This window comes from Harpia harpyja, chromosome 3 (genome assembly GCF_026419915.1).
Source record: "Harpia harpyja isolate bHarHar1 chromosome 3, bHarHar1 primary haplotype, whole genome shotgun sequence".
NCBI lineage: Eukaryota > Metazoa > Chordata > Aves > Accipitriformes > Accipitridae > Harpia > Harpia harpyja.
In genome coordinates, this window is record NC_068942.1 from 10,821,806 (window position 1) to 10,842,948 (window position 21,143).

General features: G+C 37.7%; 1 protein-coding gene across 5 annotated transcripts in view; it reads left to right on the forward strand.

The window, feature by feature from the left end:
• The window catches only part of PDSS2 (decaprenyl diphosphate synthase subunit 2), a 123,372-nt gene that overhangs the window by 44,462 nt on the left and 57,767 nt on the right, over window positions 1–21,143 (forward strand). For 4 of the 5 annotated variants that reach the window (XM_052781384.1, XM_052781385.1, XM_052781388.1 and 1 more), the window contains exon 2: window positions 3,524–3,655. The exons of the other annotated variant lie outside the window; for it this stretch is intronic. In XM_052781384.1, the coding sequence (XP_052637344.1) occupies window positions 3,524–3,655 (132 nt within the window). The remainder of the gene's footprint in view (window positions 1–3,523; window positions 3,656–21,143) is intronic. 5 annotated transcript variants of the gene reach the window in all.

The following is a 21,143-nucleotide window of genomic DNA, read 5'->3' on the forward strand; positions in this document are numbered from 1 at the left end:
TGAATATGTTAACATGGCAGTAACACAACTTCAGTCATGTTTTGAATGGAATTAGACTTTTGACTACTGATTTGGAAATTCATAGAAAATCCTGTCTAAGATTACATCCAAACCATATGTAACATATAGGCTATATGATTAGGTGTAGAAATGACAGACACGTTGCTCCTCATTGTTACACTATTTGATTTTTATGTCCTGTTCTTCCCCCCCCCCCCCTCCCATCTGCACTTCTCATTAATAGTTTTCTGCTAAAAATGCAAGGCATTCATTGCTAGTGGTGTTGCAAGCCCCCTGAACAGCTCTGAACACTTGTTTCTGTTATTGCTATGAAATTGTTCAAGTATTTTCAGCATAGGTAATTATTTTCTTCTGTTCCTCACTTAGTCTGAATCAGGTAAAAGTACTGTAGTGTTTTACTTCTAGTGGTGTCTATCTAGGCAGTGGCTTTTAAAGGCCAGTGCTTTATAATCCTGTGTTGAACACCTTTCTTCTCTATTTCTGTAATATCCTATCTCTTGGCAAGCTGTAGAGCGCTAGGCGTGAAAAACCAAAGTGTTCTGATTGTTAAAAGTATCACTATAATTTGCTGTATTTTGTTTTTAAAAACAAAAAAAAGTGTTACTCATTTCTCATGGGATCCTGCATTTAGTAAGGCACTCTGATTTTACCAGCATACATATGTGGAAAAAAGCAATTTTTTCCTAAAAACTCTTTTCTTCAAAAATAAGTTGTAAATAGCGTTGAGGGAAATATATTTGTATTTAGTTGCATCATCTGTGTAACTTGTGTGGTAGTGAGTAATGTGGTCAACTGACGTTCAAGCCAGAGAAGTACTTACACCACCACAAACAATTATGAATGCTGTGTACAGGATGTATACACACTATATATTATTCATTATATGTATTTTCTGTTTTTTCCTGGGTAGTTTAATGTTCGTTGTGGCTCTGACTTTGGAAATCTACAGAATTTTAAGTGTTTAACTCTTGGCTGCGCTTTGTTAACTACGTATTGGAACATGGTAAGAAAAAACATTTGTTTGTGTGCTTGGTGAGAATAAAGGTACGCAAGTTATAAATTCACAGAATGCTGAGGGCAAGCAGCTGTCCCTCCTTAAAATCCCTCACTACATGTACCTAGTAAACAAAATGAAGGTGCACATTGCAGGACCACAGAGTGTGCTCTCAGGGAGAGTTCTGAGCTGTGCAAGCTTTCCTGGATTTGAGTGGTTGGGAAGTACTGCAGGAGTGGTCTACAAAAGAAATCATTGTCTGGTCTGGAAGATACTATATATCTTCCTTTCAGTGGTTCTTATGCTGTTTTAGTCAGGGTTTGTTTTGGTTGGTTTTTTTAAAGGATCTTTGAGGATGGAAGAAGTGGGAGCTGGTGGCTCTGTGACATTGTTTCTCCTCAGGAAGTTATGTTTGAATCTTGTGTGGTAAATAGTAAAATCTGTGCTGAATGTCTTCCACTAAAATATTGATTACCCATGTTCTCCTAATTTTTAGAAATATTTAAATTGGTTTATTTTAAGATAGCTAGCAAGGTGATGTGTTAATTGCTATTTGCATTTTACTGCTCTGTTAAGAGAGACTAACATTTAATTGCATTACTGCAGATTAAGATCGGTGGCTAGTACTTGCTTTTGGCTGAATTTCGGCTTTGACTGTAAACGTTTGGTATCCACTTGGTTGTTAAAACCTCAACTTAGTTGAACCAAACTCTGTAACTGTCTGAAGCCATACACACTTGCACTCTCTTTTGGAAATTTGGTAGAAGATGATACCTTCTCTAACACCACAGCTGCCCATGTTGCTGAGTGTGTGGGGTACACCTCATCCTTAACTTGTCCTGGGTGGGCCAGCCTGTTAGTCTGCAGGTGAAGCAAAGGGGATGTGGGCAGATTAGAAAGGCACAGAACAAAAAGCCATGGCCTCGTTTGGCTCGTTAGACACCACCAGAGCTAAAAATATTGTGGGTTGTGGTAGAAAGCCATACTGGCCTCCTCTTATTTTAATTGATAGTGGCATTTGTAGGATGTAGCTGCGCTGAGTGTGAGCTCAGGGCTTCTCTGGAGGGGAATTATTAGCCTGGAATCAGTGCGGGTGTGGAGACCAAGCGCAGTAGCTGTCTAGCACCAGCTACCTGGGTGGACCCACTCATTCTCCTACTAGAGCATGGAGTTTGGGCCATTCCCCCATCACTGTAGAACAGGATGTAAAGACTCAAGAGAAAAGTCAACATTTGCAGTAGCGCAGGAACTTTCACACATAAGGGTGCTATTTAAGTGATGATTTTTTTTTTTTTTAATGTTTATGTGTCTGTGTACATGAAATTAGTATACTTAAGATATTCTTGCATTGTGACGTGGTGTAAATGTCATTAAAAAAATCCAGATGAAAGTTTAGGTTGCATCCACTGTTTTCTTAATTCAAACGTATTTCCAAGATCAACATCTTAGATTTTCATTCAGATGTTTTAAAGACTGTTCTGTTTTGATTTCCTTCGGTGATTAGGGCTAAAATTATACTCTGGAATAAAATGAGTTGAAGTGCTTAGTAATCTGTGATGTAGTTCTTTATATGATTTGTTTAACAAATGTTTAGATGATAATGGAGATATGGGCCCTTATTTATTGGAAATTAGTTTACAAATTTAATAGCATCTGGAATGTATTATCCTTTCTTCTAGCCATTTAGCCTTACTGATGAACATAGGAAGTAGAAAGCAGCTTGACCAGGACAGGAAGAATACAACTGGAGACATTGCAGTCAAAAAAGAAAGCTAAGCTTGCTTTAAAGCAAGTTAATTTCTGAGATGGTGTATCTAAGTGGTCATTTAGAATTGTTTTCAACAGGTACATTTTGGGGGGCAGTTTCCTTCTGACCCCAAATTTAAAGGTGCAGCATTTGAAACAGTTATTTTGTTTAAAACAACCCGTCTGTACTTCATTTATCTCTAACTTTTACTTTACGTCTTTCATCAGTTTCTGCAAAGTCTATTCCTAATATACTTAGACATGTTATATGTATTGCGCAATCTGGTCATAACCACTCTGATGTAAACAGTTTTCTTTCAGCAGGTTATAGATTTTGGTTGTACCTTTCCTTCTTTCCCTTTCTTCTCTTGAAGTATGAGGCTTCTTTTGGTTTTTTTTGTACTTCAGACAACAAACTGAAAGCTCTTACGTTCCTGTTACAGTGGATCACATTGAATTATTCTGAAATACTCCTTTCATGGCTTGACATGAAATGCAGGACATATGCTGCTCCTTGGAAATAAACAAGATTTAATCCTGAATACTTGCTTTTCTCTGCAATAGTAGTATTTCATTGTAAGTGTCAGGTAAAGGATGACAAAAGATCACGATTAATAATTGCAGCTTATTTCCATGCAAACGTGAATATTAAAGACTTGATGAAATTATAGCAGCCTGACGTCTGAGCCTTTCTTTCCACTTTGATAGGACCAGTGAAAATGGATTGTGAAAACATGCTTTTTTTTTCTTTCCTTTTTGCAGGGGTTTTGTGTACGATAGCCGAAATAATTTACAGATGCGAGGTTTGGTCATATTGCTTGTTTCCAAAGCTGCTGGACCCAGCACGGCAGAACTCTCTTTCCAGCACAACATGGTCAGTGGAATTTATTCCAGGTATGTAGTAACTTTCTTTAGCAAGATACACCCAGGTATATTTGATGGGCAACTTCATGGTGGTATCAAAGCATCTTAAGTGGCCTGCTCAACTCTCAAGGAAAATTGGTACTTACCTAATCGCAAAACTTTGTTCCTCAGGATTATTGTAAGCTTTCCAAGGTGAAAACCATTTCGTGCTCTTTGTATAGCTCTTATAATATCCATGCCTATATCTTAATTGTGGCTCTTGGGCACAACAAAATTAAAAACATTTGAATCAAGATAATTATTTGAAAGTTTATGTTAAGAGGTACTTGGAATCAAAAAAGTAAAGATGCTAGAAAATATTTTTTTAATAGAACATTTTCATTTTGAGTTTCTTGGGTGTTACTCGGGTACACCTACTTACTAGGAATTTCAGAGTCAGATTGCCAGTCTTGTGGAATACCAATTGGTTTTACTGAACAGTTAAGTTTTGCTCTAGCCCCTTTGAAGGATATTTTCCCATGAAACAGCAGTATAGAATAAAGTTTTTACTTTCCATGTGTCACAGCGGAGTTACTGAGCCTACCATTAAGGTTCCTCAGGCTCTCACTGAGATAATTCAGCTTCAAGTTCCTAAATATTTTTTTAAGTATTTCAAGTAAATTACTTAATACTAGTAACAACAGTAATCAAAAATAGTGGTCGCTCTCCTTTGTATATTTGATAATTGACTGTTCCACTGAAATAATAAGTGAGATCTGGTTGAAAAATTGTAAAATTTGAATTTTTGAAATCCTTTTGAAAAGCTGTGAGTGTTGCTTGGTTGAGGGAACAGACTCATATTTTCCATTAATTGTCTTTCTGACCACTGTGATGTATTAAATGGAGATGCACAAACTTACTGACATGTTTATAGCCTGATTTGGTTTAGAAGTGCAGAGACAGAATTGTAAAATTGAAAAGACCAAACAAATAAAGTTAAAATACATGTAGTATCTTAAAATAACAGAGAAGAAAAATATGTATGAATGGGTACAGACAGAAATAACAATAAGTAAGAAAAAAGACAATGCTTTAAAAGAGGCTTGTTATGGAGTACTGTTTTGTCCATTTAGCTGTTTAATTCCATTCTTGTTTTGTTTTGTCCTTAATGTCCCCTTAGGGTTGTACAATTTTTATATTTATATGCAAATGATGCTGTATGAAAGCATAATTCTAGTTAGTTAATTATGGCACAGGAGGTATTTTAGTTTGTTTTGTAAATGATTAAAAAAGCTTACCTTAAGTATGCCTCATAAAAGGAGAGAAAAAGCATTATTTTTTGATAACTAAGTTCTTGAGTATGATGATTCTGACCATGGAGGTAACGTTTGAGCGTTTAAAGCTGCCGTTGGGAAGGTGACTAGTGGAAGTGTATTCATTAAGGAACAAATAAGACCTTGAATTAATAATGAGCCATTTGGTGTAAATGGACATCATTGGAACTATGCCAGTTCAACCAGCTGAAAATCTAGCCTAATAATCTAAGTTTGAGCAAGTCAATAGCCATTATAATATCTAGTTCAGAGTTACAAAGGTACTCAAAAAATGAAGCAGTTTTGAATACACCCACACAGGTTCACTTAAGGTTCATTACTGTCTGCAAAAGTGATAGCTATGGAGTTGTTAATTTAAATGGATTTTCAATGACACTTTAAGCCTGTAGCATGGTGTAAATATGAGCAAACTGATGCACGCTAGGAGAATGCCGTAATGTTGTTTCATTTTGTGCCATAGTGGCCAGTTCTTGCCCTCTACTGAAGTCACTGTGGTCTTTGCCTTTGACTTTGGACCTCCTTTCTTTCTTTAAGGTACTTTTCCAAATACACTCTTAGATGTGAGTCTAATTTCTGATTTTGATTTCTCCATTGTATAAAGCTAAGAGAACAGGCAACTTGTAAAATTGTGATCTTAAAGGGCTTTTGTGATTGTTTTATGTATTATAAATAGTGTTTTACAAACTGCTTTCTCCTGAATAAGAACAAAAGGAAATAGTTTTCCATTAGTACATTTTTGCCTGCTATCTTGGTTACAGTGTAATTATATATGGTGTGTATATTAGACATACATATCAAGGGCAAAGTATATCCTTCAGTGACATGAAGTGAAGAAATACCCTTAATCCTTTATTGTTCATATATGTCTCCAGCTTTGGAAATAGATTCTTACAGATTTTCAGCTCAGCTGTAAACTATACAGCTCTTTTTGTTGCCATGCCATATAATTACTTCATCTTTATATATAATATTTTGCTGGAAATATTATTTCTGGCACTGTAATGAGCATCTTCATTGCCTGATACTTACGTGCTGTGAACGTTATATTGTGGACTATTAGCTGGGATATGGCTCACTTGATTTTAGGGTACTTAGTAGTGATTAATTAATTGCGTTCCTGAAATCCGAGCATGAGCTAAGTTGTTCCAGTACTTGTCAGCAATTGCACCAGCCCAGTCTTTCTTTTCCCACTGTTTGTGTTGGAACCAGCTGTTGTGCTCTCTTTAAATATTCAGTCCCACAGTGGATAGCCAGGTTACATCAGTCCGCTATATCTGGTACTACATTAAATGTAAAATCTGTGAGCAGGAAGATGTAACAGTGCAATAATTATTTAACTTAGAAAACCACAAAAAACCATGGTAGACTTTTTCATCCTGGAATCTGGCATGTTCTGCATAACCTCTTCTCCCTATTTCATATTCTTGAATCACAATATAAGCAAGCAATACAATAACTGTAATTAAAACAGAAATATACTGAGAGCTGAATTTGGACTAGGAAAAAAAAAATTTTTTATCCTATTCTCCTGTTCTCTAGATATGTCAATTCACGGGACAATTGACCTAAGTGTATAAAAATAGATTAACTAGCTGCTTAGCTGGCATCTGTTTTTTTACTGGTACACAATGGAACAAAACTGATGCCTGCTACCAGAGAGCAATCTTTTCCAGAATAATGAAGATTACAATTTAGGTAGTTACAGGAACAGCGCTAGTGTAGTTATATGGTGCTACCTCTGGCCAGCATTGCCTCCAGCTTTAGCACTTCATAATTTGCAGGAGACGTGATCTGCCCGCATTAAGCTGGGGGTATGGGGGGTCATTGTATGCAAGGATATCACAGTAACTGCTGGTTGCCTTATGAGCCGTGCTGAAGATAAGGGGGGAAGTGTTATAAAAGCCTGCTTGGCATGCTTTACTTCGTACAGCCACCTCCCTATCATGTTGCCAGCAACCTGACTTTATTCCTATTGGCAGGGAAAGGAACCTGGCTTTACTTCCAGCTCAGCACCAGTGATCCCAAAAGAGGATGAAGAGGAGAAGTAGCAGCATGATAAACAGCTCTATTTCAGCTGCTGGACAGATTTCCTAAAGTTGAAACTTTCTGCTGGTCTCTTAGCCTTTAGGAAACTATTTCCTTGGCTACAGAAGCATTGCAAATGTAATGATGAAGTGCAGTGCTCACTACAGAGTATGCAAGCAGTATTATGTAAGGGTTGATGTCATTGCCTGTACTCAAGCAAAGCGTGCATCCCATATTGTCTGGAAACTCATTCCTACTCCTGTGCTGAAGAGAATGCAAAACTCACATTGGGTTTAGGCAGAATCTAGGTAATGATAATTTATCATGCTAATAGTATCAGAGAACACCTTAGATGTGACACAGGAGCCTAGAGCTTCATAAGAGCTTTGAGACACATTCCATAACTGTCGATTATACTAGAGTCTGACACTCCTTTCTGTGGCCTTCTTTCAGAGCAAAACTCACTTGGATAGCCAAGTATGCAGCTTACTGTTCTTTTACTTTGCTGCTGGAAGTGAGGTTTTTAATTGAAGGTCCAGGATCATGTGGTTTCTGAACACTTACAGCTTTATGCTTCATAGTTGGAGCTAGATTCTTACAGTTGAAGATACCAAGACTGGCTTTGGTCCTCTCACTAAATACCCAAAGGGCTATCTTTTTCTGTTCAAGTCTGGCACTGTCAGACACTACTGGTTGGGGACTGAGGAATCTCCTTGGCTTTATAGTGAGTAATGAATTCTTGACATAGCCTCTAGATTGCAGTTTAAAATGCAAGTGACACCAGAAAATAAACTTATGTCATCTCTTCAGGCCTTGGTATCCTTGGCTCTAATATAAATTATTTTCTTCTCTCTCTCATGTTTTGCTGCTTTTTTTTTTTTTTTTTTGTCATTAGTGCCAGTTTCTAAAATACCCTCTAGTACTGACATCCATTGAGTCAGCTCTGCAGATTTCCTTGGATGCTTGTTAGAGGTTTAAAAAAAAAAAAAATTTAAAATCCTTTTTTCAGTCAAATCTGCCTGTGCATTCATACTGGTGAATCCAATGGTCATTGACAAGCAAAGACTTTTTTATTCTACCAAACTCAGCAAGTGTGTGTCTGTGTGTGTGTAGAGTGGAATATAGAAAGTACTGTTTCAAATCTGTACTAACACCTGGTAAATCCAGCAGATTGCTGGATTGGTACTATAAATACTGGGCTCTGTCCCTGCCTCTTCTCCTTCGGAATCATGCAGCTGGCCTTTAAAACTCCAGGAATTAATTGCTTGCAAGGTGAACATGCTTTCTTACAAGAAGAAGGTATTCGCTGGATAAACTTGTCTCTGAATCAGAATTCTTCCTGCTGCTTGGAAAAGTGATGGTAATACTATAGTGACAGTGATCATGAACATATACTCCTTTTACTGAGTGTTTTAGTAATGATTTTGGAACCAACATTGATGCTGCTTCCAACAAAAGCCCAATTTAAGAGGAAGTTAGCATCAGATGCCAACTCCTTGTTATGGTGATGGGTCTTTTGCTTGTCGGGTTCCAGTAGTAATTCTTACTTAAGTGGCCTGGGTACCCTTTTTTGGAGACGCTCATACACACACAGGTCACGCAATCTGATTTCACATGCTCTTTGTCATTGTGGCTATGCCAAAGTCATCTTGTTCTCACCTTCTCTAAAGGAACATTGATTTGCAACTTCAGGGTCTCCAAGAAATACCAGATCTTAACCAGAGGGCTTATTCATCCATTGGTTGCTTTTCCTCTGGAAGTTTCTTTGGTTGCAAAGAAGTCAGGAGGGGGTAGGCATCATTCCTAAGGACAGAGGACATACTGTTCTGTCCCTTTGCAGTTGCAGTTCCATCTAGCTTACTCCTAGCTTTTCTTTGCTAGATATGAAAACAAAGCTTTCCCTTTATTTCCTTCCCCTGGGTTCCAAAGAGCTTTACACCATCTTCAGAGAAAGTTCAACCTTCCATTACCCTCCTTTCAGGGTAAACCAGATGCTGCTGATAGTACATCTAGGTTCACAGGATAATTCAAGTTGGAAGGGATCTCAGGAGGTCTGTAGACCAATTTCCTGCTCAGGGTCAGTAATGAGGTTAGGCTCATCTAGCTTGCTTTATGAAGGTTAGGTCTTTCAAGAACATAGTCTTTTTCACAAGATGATAATCAAAATGTGTTTTAAACAGATGAGTGAACTTTCTACCCCCTGCCTGTAGCCTCATGCTCTGCGTTTAATGCTGTAGTTGGTGTGCATTCATGAATATGTAGCTCACAAGAGGCCACAGTGGTGTTGGCATAATCTAGCCTGTTAGGTGTCCTTAAGGTCATTTGAGAGCTGAAATATCCAAGAACTTTCCATCCCAAGATTTTCAGAATTAGTAATGTGGGCTATGTCAAGGCCTACTATGAGAACACAAGTGTAAAGGTTTTGTCTGTCTTAGGGATATGCCACCAAAAGTTGCTGTGTATTAGCGGGAACACTAGGAATCTCTTGCATTTCTCATAGGTGACAGCTCACCATCTGCAGCTCTATCTCTTCTTTCTCCAAAACCCATGCCAATGCAGGCATAACAGAGGTGATGCTGTGCTTGTTAGAGCAGTCTTTAATTGCTGTATGCATGAAAGGCAATCAGGCTGCCTCCAGGGAACTGAAGCTATGTGAATGATGATCCTTGGACAACTTCAGTCTGTAAAGCATAGTCAAAAGTGTAGAGGTTATATACTGGTTATAGTATGCTTTTGAGACTTGCAGTCTGCACAAATTTACACAAACGGATGTTAGTTTGTTGACTTCTATATGTGTCTTGGACTGCTGTTGAACTGGGATTTTATGGTTGAGAGGGATCTGAAATGGCAATACTCTGCTTTGTGTATTAGCATAATAGTGTATGAGGTGTGAGCACACCTTCTCTGGAAATTGAGAAAATGTAAAAGGTGTTCCGCTTTGAGTGATAAACAGAATAAATACTCCATGAGGATGTGCACCTTGGGGTCTGCATTCCCTGAGAGCTGCAATTATTGGCAAGTAGCCTCTGCTCTGTCGTGAATGCAACCAAACAGCTGAGAGATGATAATGCTGTTCTTGACTCGGAAGACCGTCACATCTCCAATTGGAGTAGACGACGACAATAGTAAAGTGCTACCTTCTGGTTTAGGAACAGGTAAATGTTACTCTGGCAAAGGAGGTCTTTTATTCTGTAAGCTGTATCTTCACATGCTCAGCTCACCAGTAAAGTTTTGCCAGCAAATTCTTTCTACTGTAGACAAGCTTAAAGACGTTTAATTTTTAATAATTGTTTAAATGCTTTCCAACTGAAATATAAATATATAATCTATATTTGATTAATTAATAGTTCTACGCAAAGAAATCAGATAGTCTCCCTTTAAAAGGAAGAAATGAAAACGCAAATCCGTTACAAAGCCTCTTGGTTAATAAGCCATGGCAAACATGAGTAAATTTTGGTGAAGGTGAGATTAATTGTATTGTTATAGTGTAAGTGAGACTTAGAGATTGCCTTGACCTGTTTGCTACTAAATTTTATAAAAGCCTTCTTTCTACCTTGCATGGTAGGTTTTTCTGTGGACAAATTCTGTTTGAGAGTTATTGTAAAAGACAAAACTCAGATGAAATAAAATCAAAGAGTGACCATACAAATTATGATTTGGGTACCCATAAACATACAAAGAGCATGAGTTGTGTGACTTTTCACCTCATCTTCAGACCTCACCCTTCTTTCAGTTTCTGTACTCTGAACTGTATAGCATATTAACTTGGGAGATTGGATTTGTCTGTTTCTTACCTTCATATTTTGAAGTAAGTAAGTGATGCCTGACTTTATCATGGACTCCTGTCATCTGAAGAGTACTTCCATATTTGTGAGAAGTTTTTTTGGTTTTGGGTTTGGTTGTTTGTTTTTTTTCCATTACCATTTGTCTGAGTTTACTAGTAAAGGAAAATAAACTAGATTTACTCTGACCTGGTGCAATGCAGAGGGAGTGGCTCTGAACCACAGTTTGGAAGACTTCATGCTGCATTACACTTATCCCCATCAATGATGTAAATCGTGATAGAACATGTTTAAACAAAATAAAAAGCAAGTAATGAGAAAAATTTAGTAAGACCAATAGTGTATGTAGGAACTCAAAACTCAAAGAAGGCAGAGCTTTTTTCTTTTGTCTGGTTTAAGTATTCAAACTGGGAATTTTAGTGCAGAATATCTGTTGCACTTTAAATTCACACTGCCTTATTGCATACAAGCCTTGGGTCTCAGCTGCAGATATTGCAGAGATTAATCTTATTAATGGAACTGCTAATTGGTGTTTGACTTCTAATTATAGTAACAATAGGCCATAACAATCAATCCTCACCTTTACTGGGACACATTAGGACTCTTTATCATAAAAATTATTTCCTTTGGGACTAACTGTACTTATTCCTATCTTCTGGAAGGCTGGCTTTCAGTGAAGGTGCAGTATCCCAACTTGCATGTACTTTGGAAGCCTAGCTAATTAACTGGTAGAGAAAATGCATGGTCCTAAAATAGTCAATATCTAAGTACATTAAGAAGTACAATGCTCTTGACAAAATTATTTGTTTGAAAGATAATGGGAAAAGTATGTCAAAATATGAGTAGTGGTGTCTTTTATAATCTTTAAGAAATGTATAGTTTTTTTCCCCGATCCTTTGTAGTTTTCCCTTAGCTTTTAGTGAGAAGAAATCTAAGCGATTATTCTAAATTATTCTATTTAGTTTTTGCTCTCCAGGATAAATCCTGTGAGATTATTCATCTCATTTACAAGACGAGTCTCAGGAGATGAAAAGCACATACAACTTGATTACATATTCCTATTGATCATCTTCTACACACAACAATAAAAATCAACTCCAAATACAAATCTAACAATATTACTAATTCATTACAACCAGTACTTTTCTTCATCAACTTTTTATTGTTTTTGGCATACACAGCATGTGCAAATACAGCAATTATGTGTTGAATAAGAAAAGGTCCTCTCCTTATGCTGTAGAATAAATCAAAAGACAGTGCACTAAAGCTAATCAAAGACTGTGCAGAGATATGGCAAATCTTGTTCAAAATAAATCTGTTTAGCACTAGACAGCTGAGCAAGGTATACTCGATATGTATATTACAAAGGGGTTTTGTTTTGTTTTTTAAAAAGGAAGTAGTTTTTCGGTATCTAGAAAGCACAGTAGGGATGGCTTACCTTGGAGAAACCATAACGCTGCCTGCTGTCTTGTCTGTCTGTCCAGCCCACCCTTTTCCTGGACCTTCCTCCTCCCACTGCTTGTGGAGTGAGTACTGGACTGCCACGATGTGCAGCATAGCATACAAAACCAGAGCAGCACTGATGAAATTCTGCAGTGGGTCAGGAGCAGCTGTGGGAGCAACAAAGTCCTGCCTTCACCCACGTGGGACCTTTTCAAACAAAGGCCAGATGACCTGTGGGTAACAAGACCTAGCACAGTCTTCCTGGCGCATGGCGTCTCCACGCACCAGAGCACTTCGCCAGAGCTGTCCTTTGCTGGTTGCTGTAAAATCTTTCCCTTGCAACAAATTTCTGCTTGAGAACTTCCACATTTTCTTTTAAAAAAAGATAAAATAGTATTTGTGAAGAGAAATTTCCAACCATCACCTAAGCACAATCCAGTGCTGTCATGAAAGCACACAACAGCTCTGGGGACTGCTTATCCCTCAGAACGATGATGTCAATATGACCAATTGCTTCACAGCAAGTTCTTAAGTAACTGTATGTAATTTATTTGTCCTGCAGTCCCAAAATATCTCCTATGCTTTCCCATCTGTTGAAGTACCAGCTGTCCTCTTCCCAAGCACAACCTATTAACTTCTCCCTTGACAAATTTTACAATGCGATTACGCTGTTTCAATACAAATTTCTGCAATACTCGGAAAATTGTAGCAATATGAAGTTAAGTATTACAAGGTGTACTGTAGCAATTAATTTATTTCCTTAATATGACTTAGTACTCTGATATAATGTAACTGAAGATATTACAAAATTTTTCATCTGCTGGGGTGGAGTTGAGGAGGTGGTCTTCATTATACTCCACAAGTATATGTTTATAAAAATATATACTGATCTTTGGCATATTTGGATATGTATGGGGAATATGTTGTTTCTGTAGTGGTAACAGTTTTGGGGTTTTGAGTATGAATAAGAGTGGGCCTGACTGCTAATGAATGGTGCCCTCCTAGTTCAGAAGGTATCCTTTTTTGCTTAGAGTTCATGAGACTGTATAAAGACTATACAACATCCATTCTCTTCCACTTGAAATAACAGCATGATCTGGACCCTGATCACATTATACATTAAGTGAATGAATATTTGTTATCACTTCACTGGTATCTGGCCTTTAACTTTTAGTAGGTTTTCATGTGGAATTTTACAGCTCTGAGATGCTTCTAAAGCAAACAGTAATTGAAAAAAAAAAAAAGCAGCATATTATTGCGGGTGGTGTAGACAGGGTATTGTGTTGCTGGACAGAGAAGCTTGGTTATTTGTAATATATTCCAATATAAAGGTGGGCATGTGAGTGCATACAGATAGCAGGTAGATAAGGAAAATACAAGGAAAGAGAGAGAAGTTATCACTTATTGTAGTGCTGTAGCCAGGATTGTTCATGGTAATAAATTTTCTTTGTCATGAAAAACAGGAAGAACAGAGGCAAGAGAAGATTGCCTAAGAACCTTTTGTGGGGGGTTTTGTTGTTGTTGTTGTTATTGTTGTGTTGGTTTGTTTTCTTTTTGAAAGTGGGGAGAAAGTGTTCTAAGTTGAATTCTGGAAAAGAATGTCAAATAAAAAATTCCTTATTTCAGAAACTGAATTTTCTACAGGGGCTGACAGCTGGATTGGGAGAAACAAATTTTTTGACTGATTCCCTTTTAAGTAGACACTGACTGTGAAATAAAAGTGCATGCTGACATCTTCATATAGTAGATCTTCATCGTCACAAGCAAAGTGGTTTTCTATTTGATGCAGTAGTGGAAGAGAAATTACTAAGGAACAAAAGCAAGAATTAACCTGATGGAAATGACTCATTAATAAAAATTAATCATCTTTGCAGAAACATTTTCAATGGGCATGAGGTGGTATTTCAGTAGATTGAAATGGAGAATATTAGTCCTTGTTATGTTGTTCCATGGCTGTTAGATTAAGAGGAAAGTTAAATTGTTACTTAAGTTAATAAAACGTTTTAGGTATGGATGGATTGCAAGACTAGCAAATCCGGATTTGGAGATAATGGTTGCATTCTGAGTTTAAGTTACTAGAAATATGTATGATGACAGTGATCAGTGATTTGAAAAGAGGAATAAGGAGTTGGAGAATTAGTGATAAAGATTTCAAGAACATGAATACAACATGGTTTTCTAACCATGTTGTGTTTGAGACGGTGCTTAGGCACCCAAAGAAATTGGAAAGATGTTTTTTTCTAGGGTTTGCAGCAATTGAAAACTTCTGATCAGCACTGACAGTGTGATTATGGAGCATGTTCAGTGCACATGAGATTTTGGGAGCTTGATTGCCCAACACTTGAAATCCGTTAAAGTATTTGCAATTGTAGTTTTTAATTTTTCCAAAGACTTGGCCAAATTTGTGTAAAATTTTGTGGAAAGAGAAGATGCAGCCAAACAAATTATTCATCTAATATTTCCAGAAAGGGAAGAAACATAAGAAAGTTTCAGATACTGTACAGTATTTCTGATTTCCTTCTCATAATTGTTATGTTTCACCAAAACAGTGTTTTGTGGAAAGCTTACTTCAGTCTCTTAGAGCTGAAATTTCATTCTGGCTTCTGATACCAATGCAACAAAACCAGTACAAAAAGTTCAGCTAAATTCATGTGCTGTTCCAGTCAGCAAACTGAATTTTAGCAAAACTACAGCAGTGGCTGCCATCAATAAATGATCCTATTTTGTGGACTCGGGTAGGAATTCTGCAGAAATTAAGTTTGTTCTTGAAGGTGGTTTATTAGCGTATAGCTGTCTCTCCACCATCACTCACTTGGGGTTAATGTTGCTTGAATTGGTTGATGTCATTTTATCCCTTATATCAATCTGTGTAGATTGAATCATTCTGGGATGAAAGGACTGAAAAATGAAAGCATGAGATTTTGAGATACCTTATAGAACTGCTGTAAGTAAGGTAAAAATAGATGGAAATTATGCCAATGGTATAATAGTAGATAGGTTTTTTTCATCAAAAGACACATTTTCTCAATATCACACGATACTTGATTTGCATAAAATATATACTAATAATAACGATAAAACTTTGCGGACATCAACAGCACCAAATGCTTGTTACTATGCTGATATGGTCCCAGAAGCAGCAGTCGTTGCCTTGCTCCAAAAGGTTTATTATCCTTTCCCTGCTGGCAATTCTGTCAACACACCTGGTGTAAGGGACAAGGTCTCTGAGAAGTCTGCCGTCTCCCTTTAGCTATTAGTCTCGTTCCTTGTACATGGCAGGCAATATCCATCTGCTGCATACTTCTGCTTTGTGAAAAGCAAAAACATTCCTATAATAAACCATTTTAATATATGGTATTAATGTCCCTATCCAGTTCTGAACACTGAAAGTTCAGGAGGGGAGAGGAGAGCAGGTGTGATAACCATACTTTTAATTGCTGACTAACATAAATGTAGTTACAGCTGTTCAGAATAGGACAGGTTTCCTTGATAGTATGAGGTATCTGTGGTTGTGCAAGCAGTGTATGTTTTGATTATTCCCCACCCCCACCCCCCGTGAGTTGGATATTTATTGGTATTTCAGAATATAGGGTATGTTTTATATAAGCATGATAAAAAAAATATATAAATTTTTATATATAAAAGAAACCCCAACCCTATCTGGTACACTGTATTCTGGTGATTCACATTTTATTTTTAAATGCCTTTTTCCTGTGCAGTTAGACATATGAACAACCTATTCTCTTAACAGGACTGCTCATTTATCAGGTGTTCGTTCTTCACTGCATAAAAAAGGTTACCTTCTTTTCTCTCACATAAAAAGGTTCCATGTATTTCAAGTGTCATTAGTAGCAGTGCTTTAATGTCAAGGTTACTGCACCTTAACTTTCAGCAACATTGAATGCAATTATAGACAAACTCTTTAGAGAAACACTTGGAGTGGTAAGTCACGCTGGCGGTTTCTGCATAGTTGACAGTACACAGGAATGGGGATTTCTGTTATGTTGGTTCAAACCATTTCCCTTAGTCATTGCAAATAAAATGGTAGCCATGCTTCAAAGTCTTGGAGGGCTGAGAAACAACTAATATAAGGTAAGAGAAAGTATGGTCTTAAAATTAATTGTTAGTAGCCTGTTTATTCTATTTACCTGCAAGTGAGACCTTTTATTTCCCTTCATATCCTTGCAGTTGCTTTTAGTGCAAATATTTAAATATTTTGGTTAAATAAAACAGAATAGTCAAAACGATTTTTAAATCATCATGTGAAATCTGTTATGGAATAGATGCCTGAGATATAGTTGAAGGATACTTCTTGTTGAGGGCCTATAGAGCAAATCTGGGTAATCCTGGATGGATGGGTGTCCTGGGTGGTGCCTAGCCATTCCATAAGCAGTCTGGCTGACACATGCTGCCATCATAAGGGAAGGAATCTTGGTCATTTCCATAACAAAATATGTGATTTTTCTTCATCACTGTGTTCCTTTTGATTTCTGCTTTGGTGACAGCTGTCCTGGTTTTAGCTGGGATAGAGTTAACTGTCTTCCTAGTAGCTGGTACAGTGCTATGTTTTGAGTTCAGTATGCGAAGAATGTTGATAACACTGATGTCTTCAGTTGTTGCTCAGTAGTGTTTAGACTAATGTCAAGGATTTTTCAGCTTCTCATGCCCAGCCAGCGAGAAAGCTGGAGGGGCACAAGAAGTTGGCACAGGACACAGCCAGGGCACCTGACCCAAACTGGCCAACGGTGTATTCCATACCATGGGACGTCCCATCCAGTATAGGAACGGGGAAGTGGGGGCAGGGATTCGCCGCTCAGGGACTGGCTGGGTGTCGGTCGGCGGGTGGTGAGCAATTGCACTGCGCATCATTTGTACATTCCAATCCTTTCATTATTGCTGTTGTCATTTTATTAGTGTCATCATTATCATTATTAGTTTCTTCTTTTCTGTTCTATTAAACCGTTCTTATCTCAACCCACGGGTTTTGCTTCTTTTCCCGATTTTCTCCCCCATCCCACTGGGTGGGGGGGAGTGAGTGAGCGGCTGCGTGGTGTTTAGTTGCTGGCTGGGGTTAAACCGCAACAACAGCACTGTCATCCAATCCACAAATTAATCCTTTAGTTCATACCTAATCTTTTGATTTTTTTCATCGACATACCTTGTTCAGTTTGAGTCTTACTGTCTTTCCTTGCATCATGTATCCTACCATCCCATTTTTTACAAGGTCGTGCTACAGCAGTGGTTGCCAAAGCTTTTGATCACTTCCTATCTTGCTTTTTTTAGACTCCTGTTTACAATACCTGCTATTTGCTCACTTCAGTAAGCCAAAAAGATGACCTTTATGCTAGCTCCTTTTTAAACTCTTCTTTTGGCTTGCTCTTCTTCCACCCCATCAGGTTCAAATGTCTTATTTTTACCTTCAGTTTTTAAAAATGTAGTACTGCTGTTTTAAGGAAACAGTGGTGATTCTGTTCTTTCTAGACCACTGATAGTTGCACAGAGGTGGACTTGCTGGCACTCAGCTTTCTTGGAATTGGCCACTGGTCTTCCATTTTTTGAATTAACATTAGAGAATTTAAAGTTACTCTGAATTGTCTGGAAACTTAGCGTGAAAATAACTATGTAAAACTTCTGCATAATGTTTGCTGTGTTCTGCTTACACCTTTAAATTAGCCTGATGCCCTTCGGGTTTTATAATGAATCAGGGGCTTGCATTTGTTTCATATTTGTTTCACATTTGCTAGTGTCTGCCTGCAAAAATGCCACCTTGTTGGGGTAAGTAGTTTTGTCAGTGATAAAATGAACTGTACAAATGGCAGGTAGTAGAATGAACTTGATGCAAAAATATTATTGATAGAAAACTGTTTACTGTATTTAGTTATCAGAGTACCTGTTTGGTTATCATAGACTTGTATTGCCTGGAATTAATGGAGTTCTTTTTAATTTTGTAAGCTTTTTTTTTTTTTTTTTTTTTGAGACCCTATCAAATAAAACATGGTTTTTATCTTTCAAACAAGATTTGTTGGCTAGTTTAACTAGGAAATTACCTAGGTGGGATTCCCAAACTGGAGGTGTGCTGTTAACATTGTTCCATGTTCTTTAGCAACTACTAAGCATTTGCTGAGGATGCAGGAAGTCTAGGTTTGGCTCCCTCAAGTATTTGAAAGGATGCAAATCGCCAGTACTCCTCTGTCTGAATTTTCAGAAAAATCTTCTTCACACAGGGATATAGGACACCTAGGTCAGGAATACCTGAGTATGTAATGTTTCCTTCCCAGTAACTTTGTGGAGCAGAAACTGGAGTCCAGGTGTCCCACCTTTCTCTCCTGTACTCTCCTGGAGACTGACTGACTTTTTTTTTCCACTCTTTTGCCATCTGGCTGAATGAATAATTCAACATTTTGTGTAACGGCAGAATAGCTCAGCAGGAGTGGCTGAGGAAGGAAGTTTAAGGATACCCTGGCCTTGTGAACTGGGTGGCTGCCTGATGCGAGACCCAGATTTCCAAGAGATGCTCTGCATGCTTCAAAAGAGGAGCTTGGACTAACAAGCTGGTTCTCTGCAGTTGTGTTGTTAGGTGGCACGTCCAGTGCTCGAGTCCTCCCTCTCTCTCACGGTTTTTTGACTTCCAAATGCTCGCTGTTACTTGGAGTTTGGGGGACACTGGCATGTTTTTAAGCAATAAATGTATCCTTGCTTGTGCTGACAAATGTTCACATTTGCTCCGTTACATCTTTTCACCCACATAACACAGAGTTTGCTCTTTTAAAATAGGCTATCTTTCTTCATGGCAAATGATAGTGAATTTCATTCTTTTTAGTATCCTGTGTTAGATAATAGGTGAGAGAATAATAGATTCCAGAGACCTTGATCCACCATTACTGTAAAATAAAAATGCAACTTAATTTTTTTTTTCCCTCTGACCATAATGATTTTAACCTTGTGTACTAATTTGAATGGGCTTGTGGGGGCAGAGTCTTAAATGAGACACAAATGAAGGAAAAATTGCTAATGCTGCCACTGTATATCTAATGAGCACTGTGTAATAAACCATAACCTCTTCAACATTTCTATGGAAAATGGTGTGATTATTTTGGATGGCTGGCCCTTTGTGTATGGCTCATTACCATCTGGCATAATGTGTATTGATATAGCCTGTAATTGTCAACTCTTATTTGACATGCTGCCTTTAATAAATATGACTTGCATGGCTAGAACCCCCTCATGTTTATATGGAAAACTGTAATTAAAGAAAATATGTATACTTAGGTAATATACACACCCTTATATACATAAAACAATTTTGTAGATGATCTCTGTTTATCTTCTGTTCTTTGTGGGAATACTTGTATGTATTCCCAGGTTAGTATAGCGCCAAATACATTACATCACCAATGTGGATACCTAAATGTGTGCAGACAGACATGAATCCCGAATGTAGGTTGTTTCTTCTTGCAGAACTTGCCTAAAATGAATTTTGAAATGTTTATTCTCCGTGTTGTAAGATAGAATTAATATACCTGTGGTAATAGAACAGGTTCCCAGCCTGCTGGTGGCTTTGGATGCTCCTGTGCTGAGAATGGGAGGTAACTGTAGTGGGCAAAGTGGCTCTGTTTTTGATGTTTCTCCTGAATAAGGTGGCTGAAGTAAATGCATTTGGAAATCCCAATGCTGAAAGCATCTATACCCCCTTAAAAGAAAATTGGCATCTGGCCAATATTAAGTTTTCAGATACAGGGACCAACATGATCTGCTGCCAAATCTAAGTTGTCTTTTGTTTATTTTCTGAAAAGTTTCCTTCCCTTGGCTTTACAGTTCGTGAATACATGAATAACAAGAGACATCGTTTTGATAGTCAGATTGGCTTGCATTACAAAACAGGCCACAGGATTTCCCCAACTTTAATCAGCTTTAATACTTGTGCTTAAATGGGATTTCATCAGGTGTGTTACCTTTAATTGCGCCATTGTTGTAGAGTCCATCATCGCTCTTTGTAATAGATTTTGGAAAGTGCCTTCACCTTACTCTTCTCTGGATTTGCTTGGGTTGAAGCTACTGGATCTTATTTTATCTTTGCTTTATAATCTGAGTATTTTCTTCTCTTGAATTTGTTTTCTGTAGTGTAGATAGTTAAACTTTCTTTAAATGGCTGTGACCAAGTCAATCTACAGATTCAGTATCAGCCTTCTCCTTACATTAAATAGACAGATTGAGAAACTAAATCTGTTTTCCTTACTCTGATTGTTAGTATGACTCTTCTCAACTTTTTCCTGGTTTCCCAAATTCTTCCTGAATGAAGTTTCCCAGTAATGATTTTTACTGGCATCAGAAACCCAGGGTTGACAAAAACACTACTTTTGCTAGTATTCTTCCCTTAATCATCAGTGGATCTTATTAGCCTTTTTGACCACGGTGGTATCTTAGCTGGTTATCTGGGATGATCTGTTCCTTTACCCCCCTTCCACCCTTTTCCAAACCTTGAGTGTTTTCTTCCCCAAAGAGTCCCTAGTCCTGTATGTATATGGTCTGCTTTTTGTAATTCTAGCTGAGATCTTTTGATTTATCTTTTTTTGCAATGCATATTTTTACTTGAGTAAAGCATATTGAACCAGCTCAGTTGACTCTCTGTTGAGGATGATTTGTTCTCTTTGCTGTTTATCAGCTACGTCATTCCTTTTCTGTTGCCTTCTCTCCTGAGTGCAAGTTCTCTGGACCTACTAACTGTAAAATCTTAACCCCTGCTGCTGTTCATGAACCTTATTATGGGCTAGAAGATATTTATATCTGATTGTGTAAATATACTGCTAAAAAATATAACAGGTTTTCTAAAATCCCTTGCCTTTGTGTTGTTACGTTTCTGCCCAACCTTACCTAATGCACCAACGCAGTTCTTAAAATTCATCTTGGCTTTGAGGGTTTTTTAGTATATCCTTTTTAAATTGCCTTTGCCCAGCT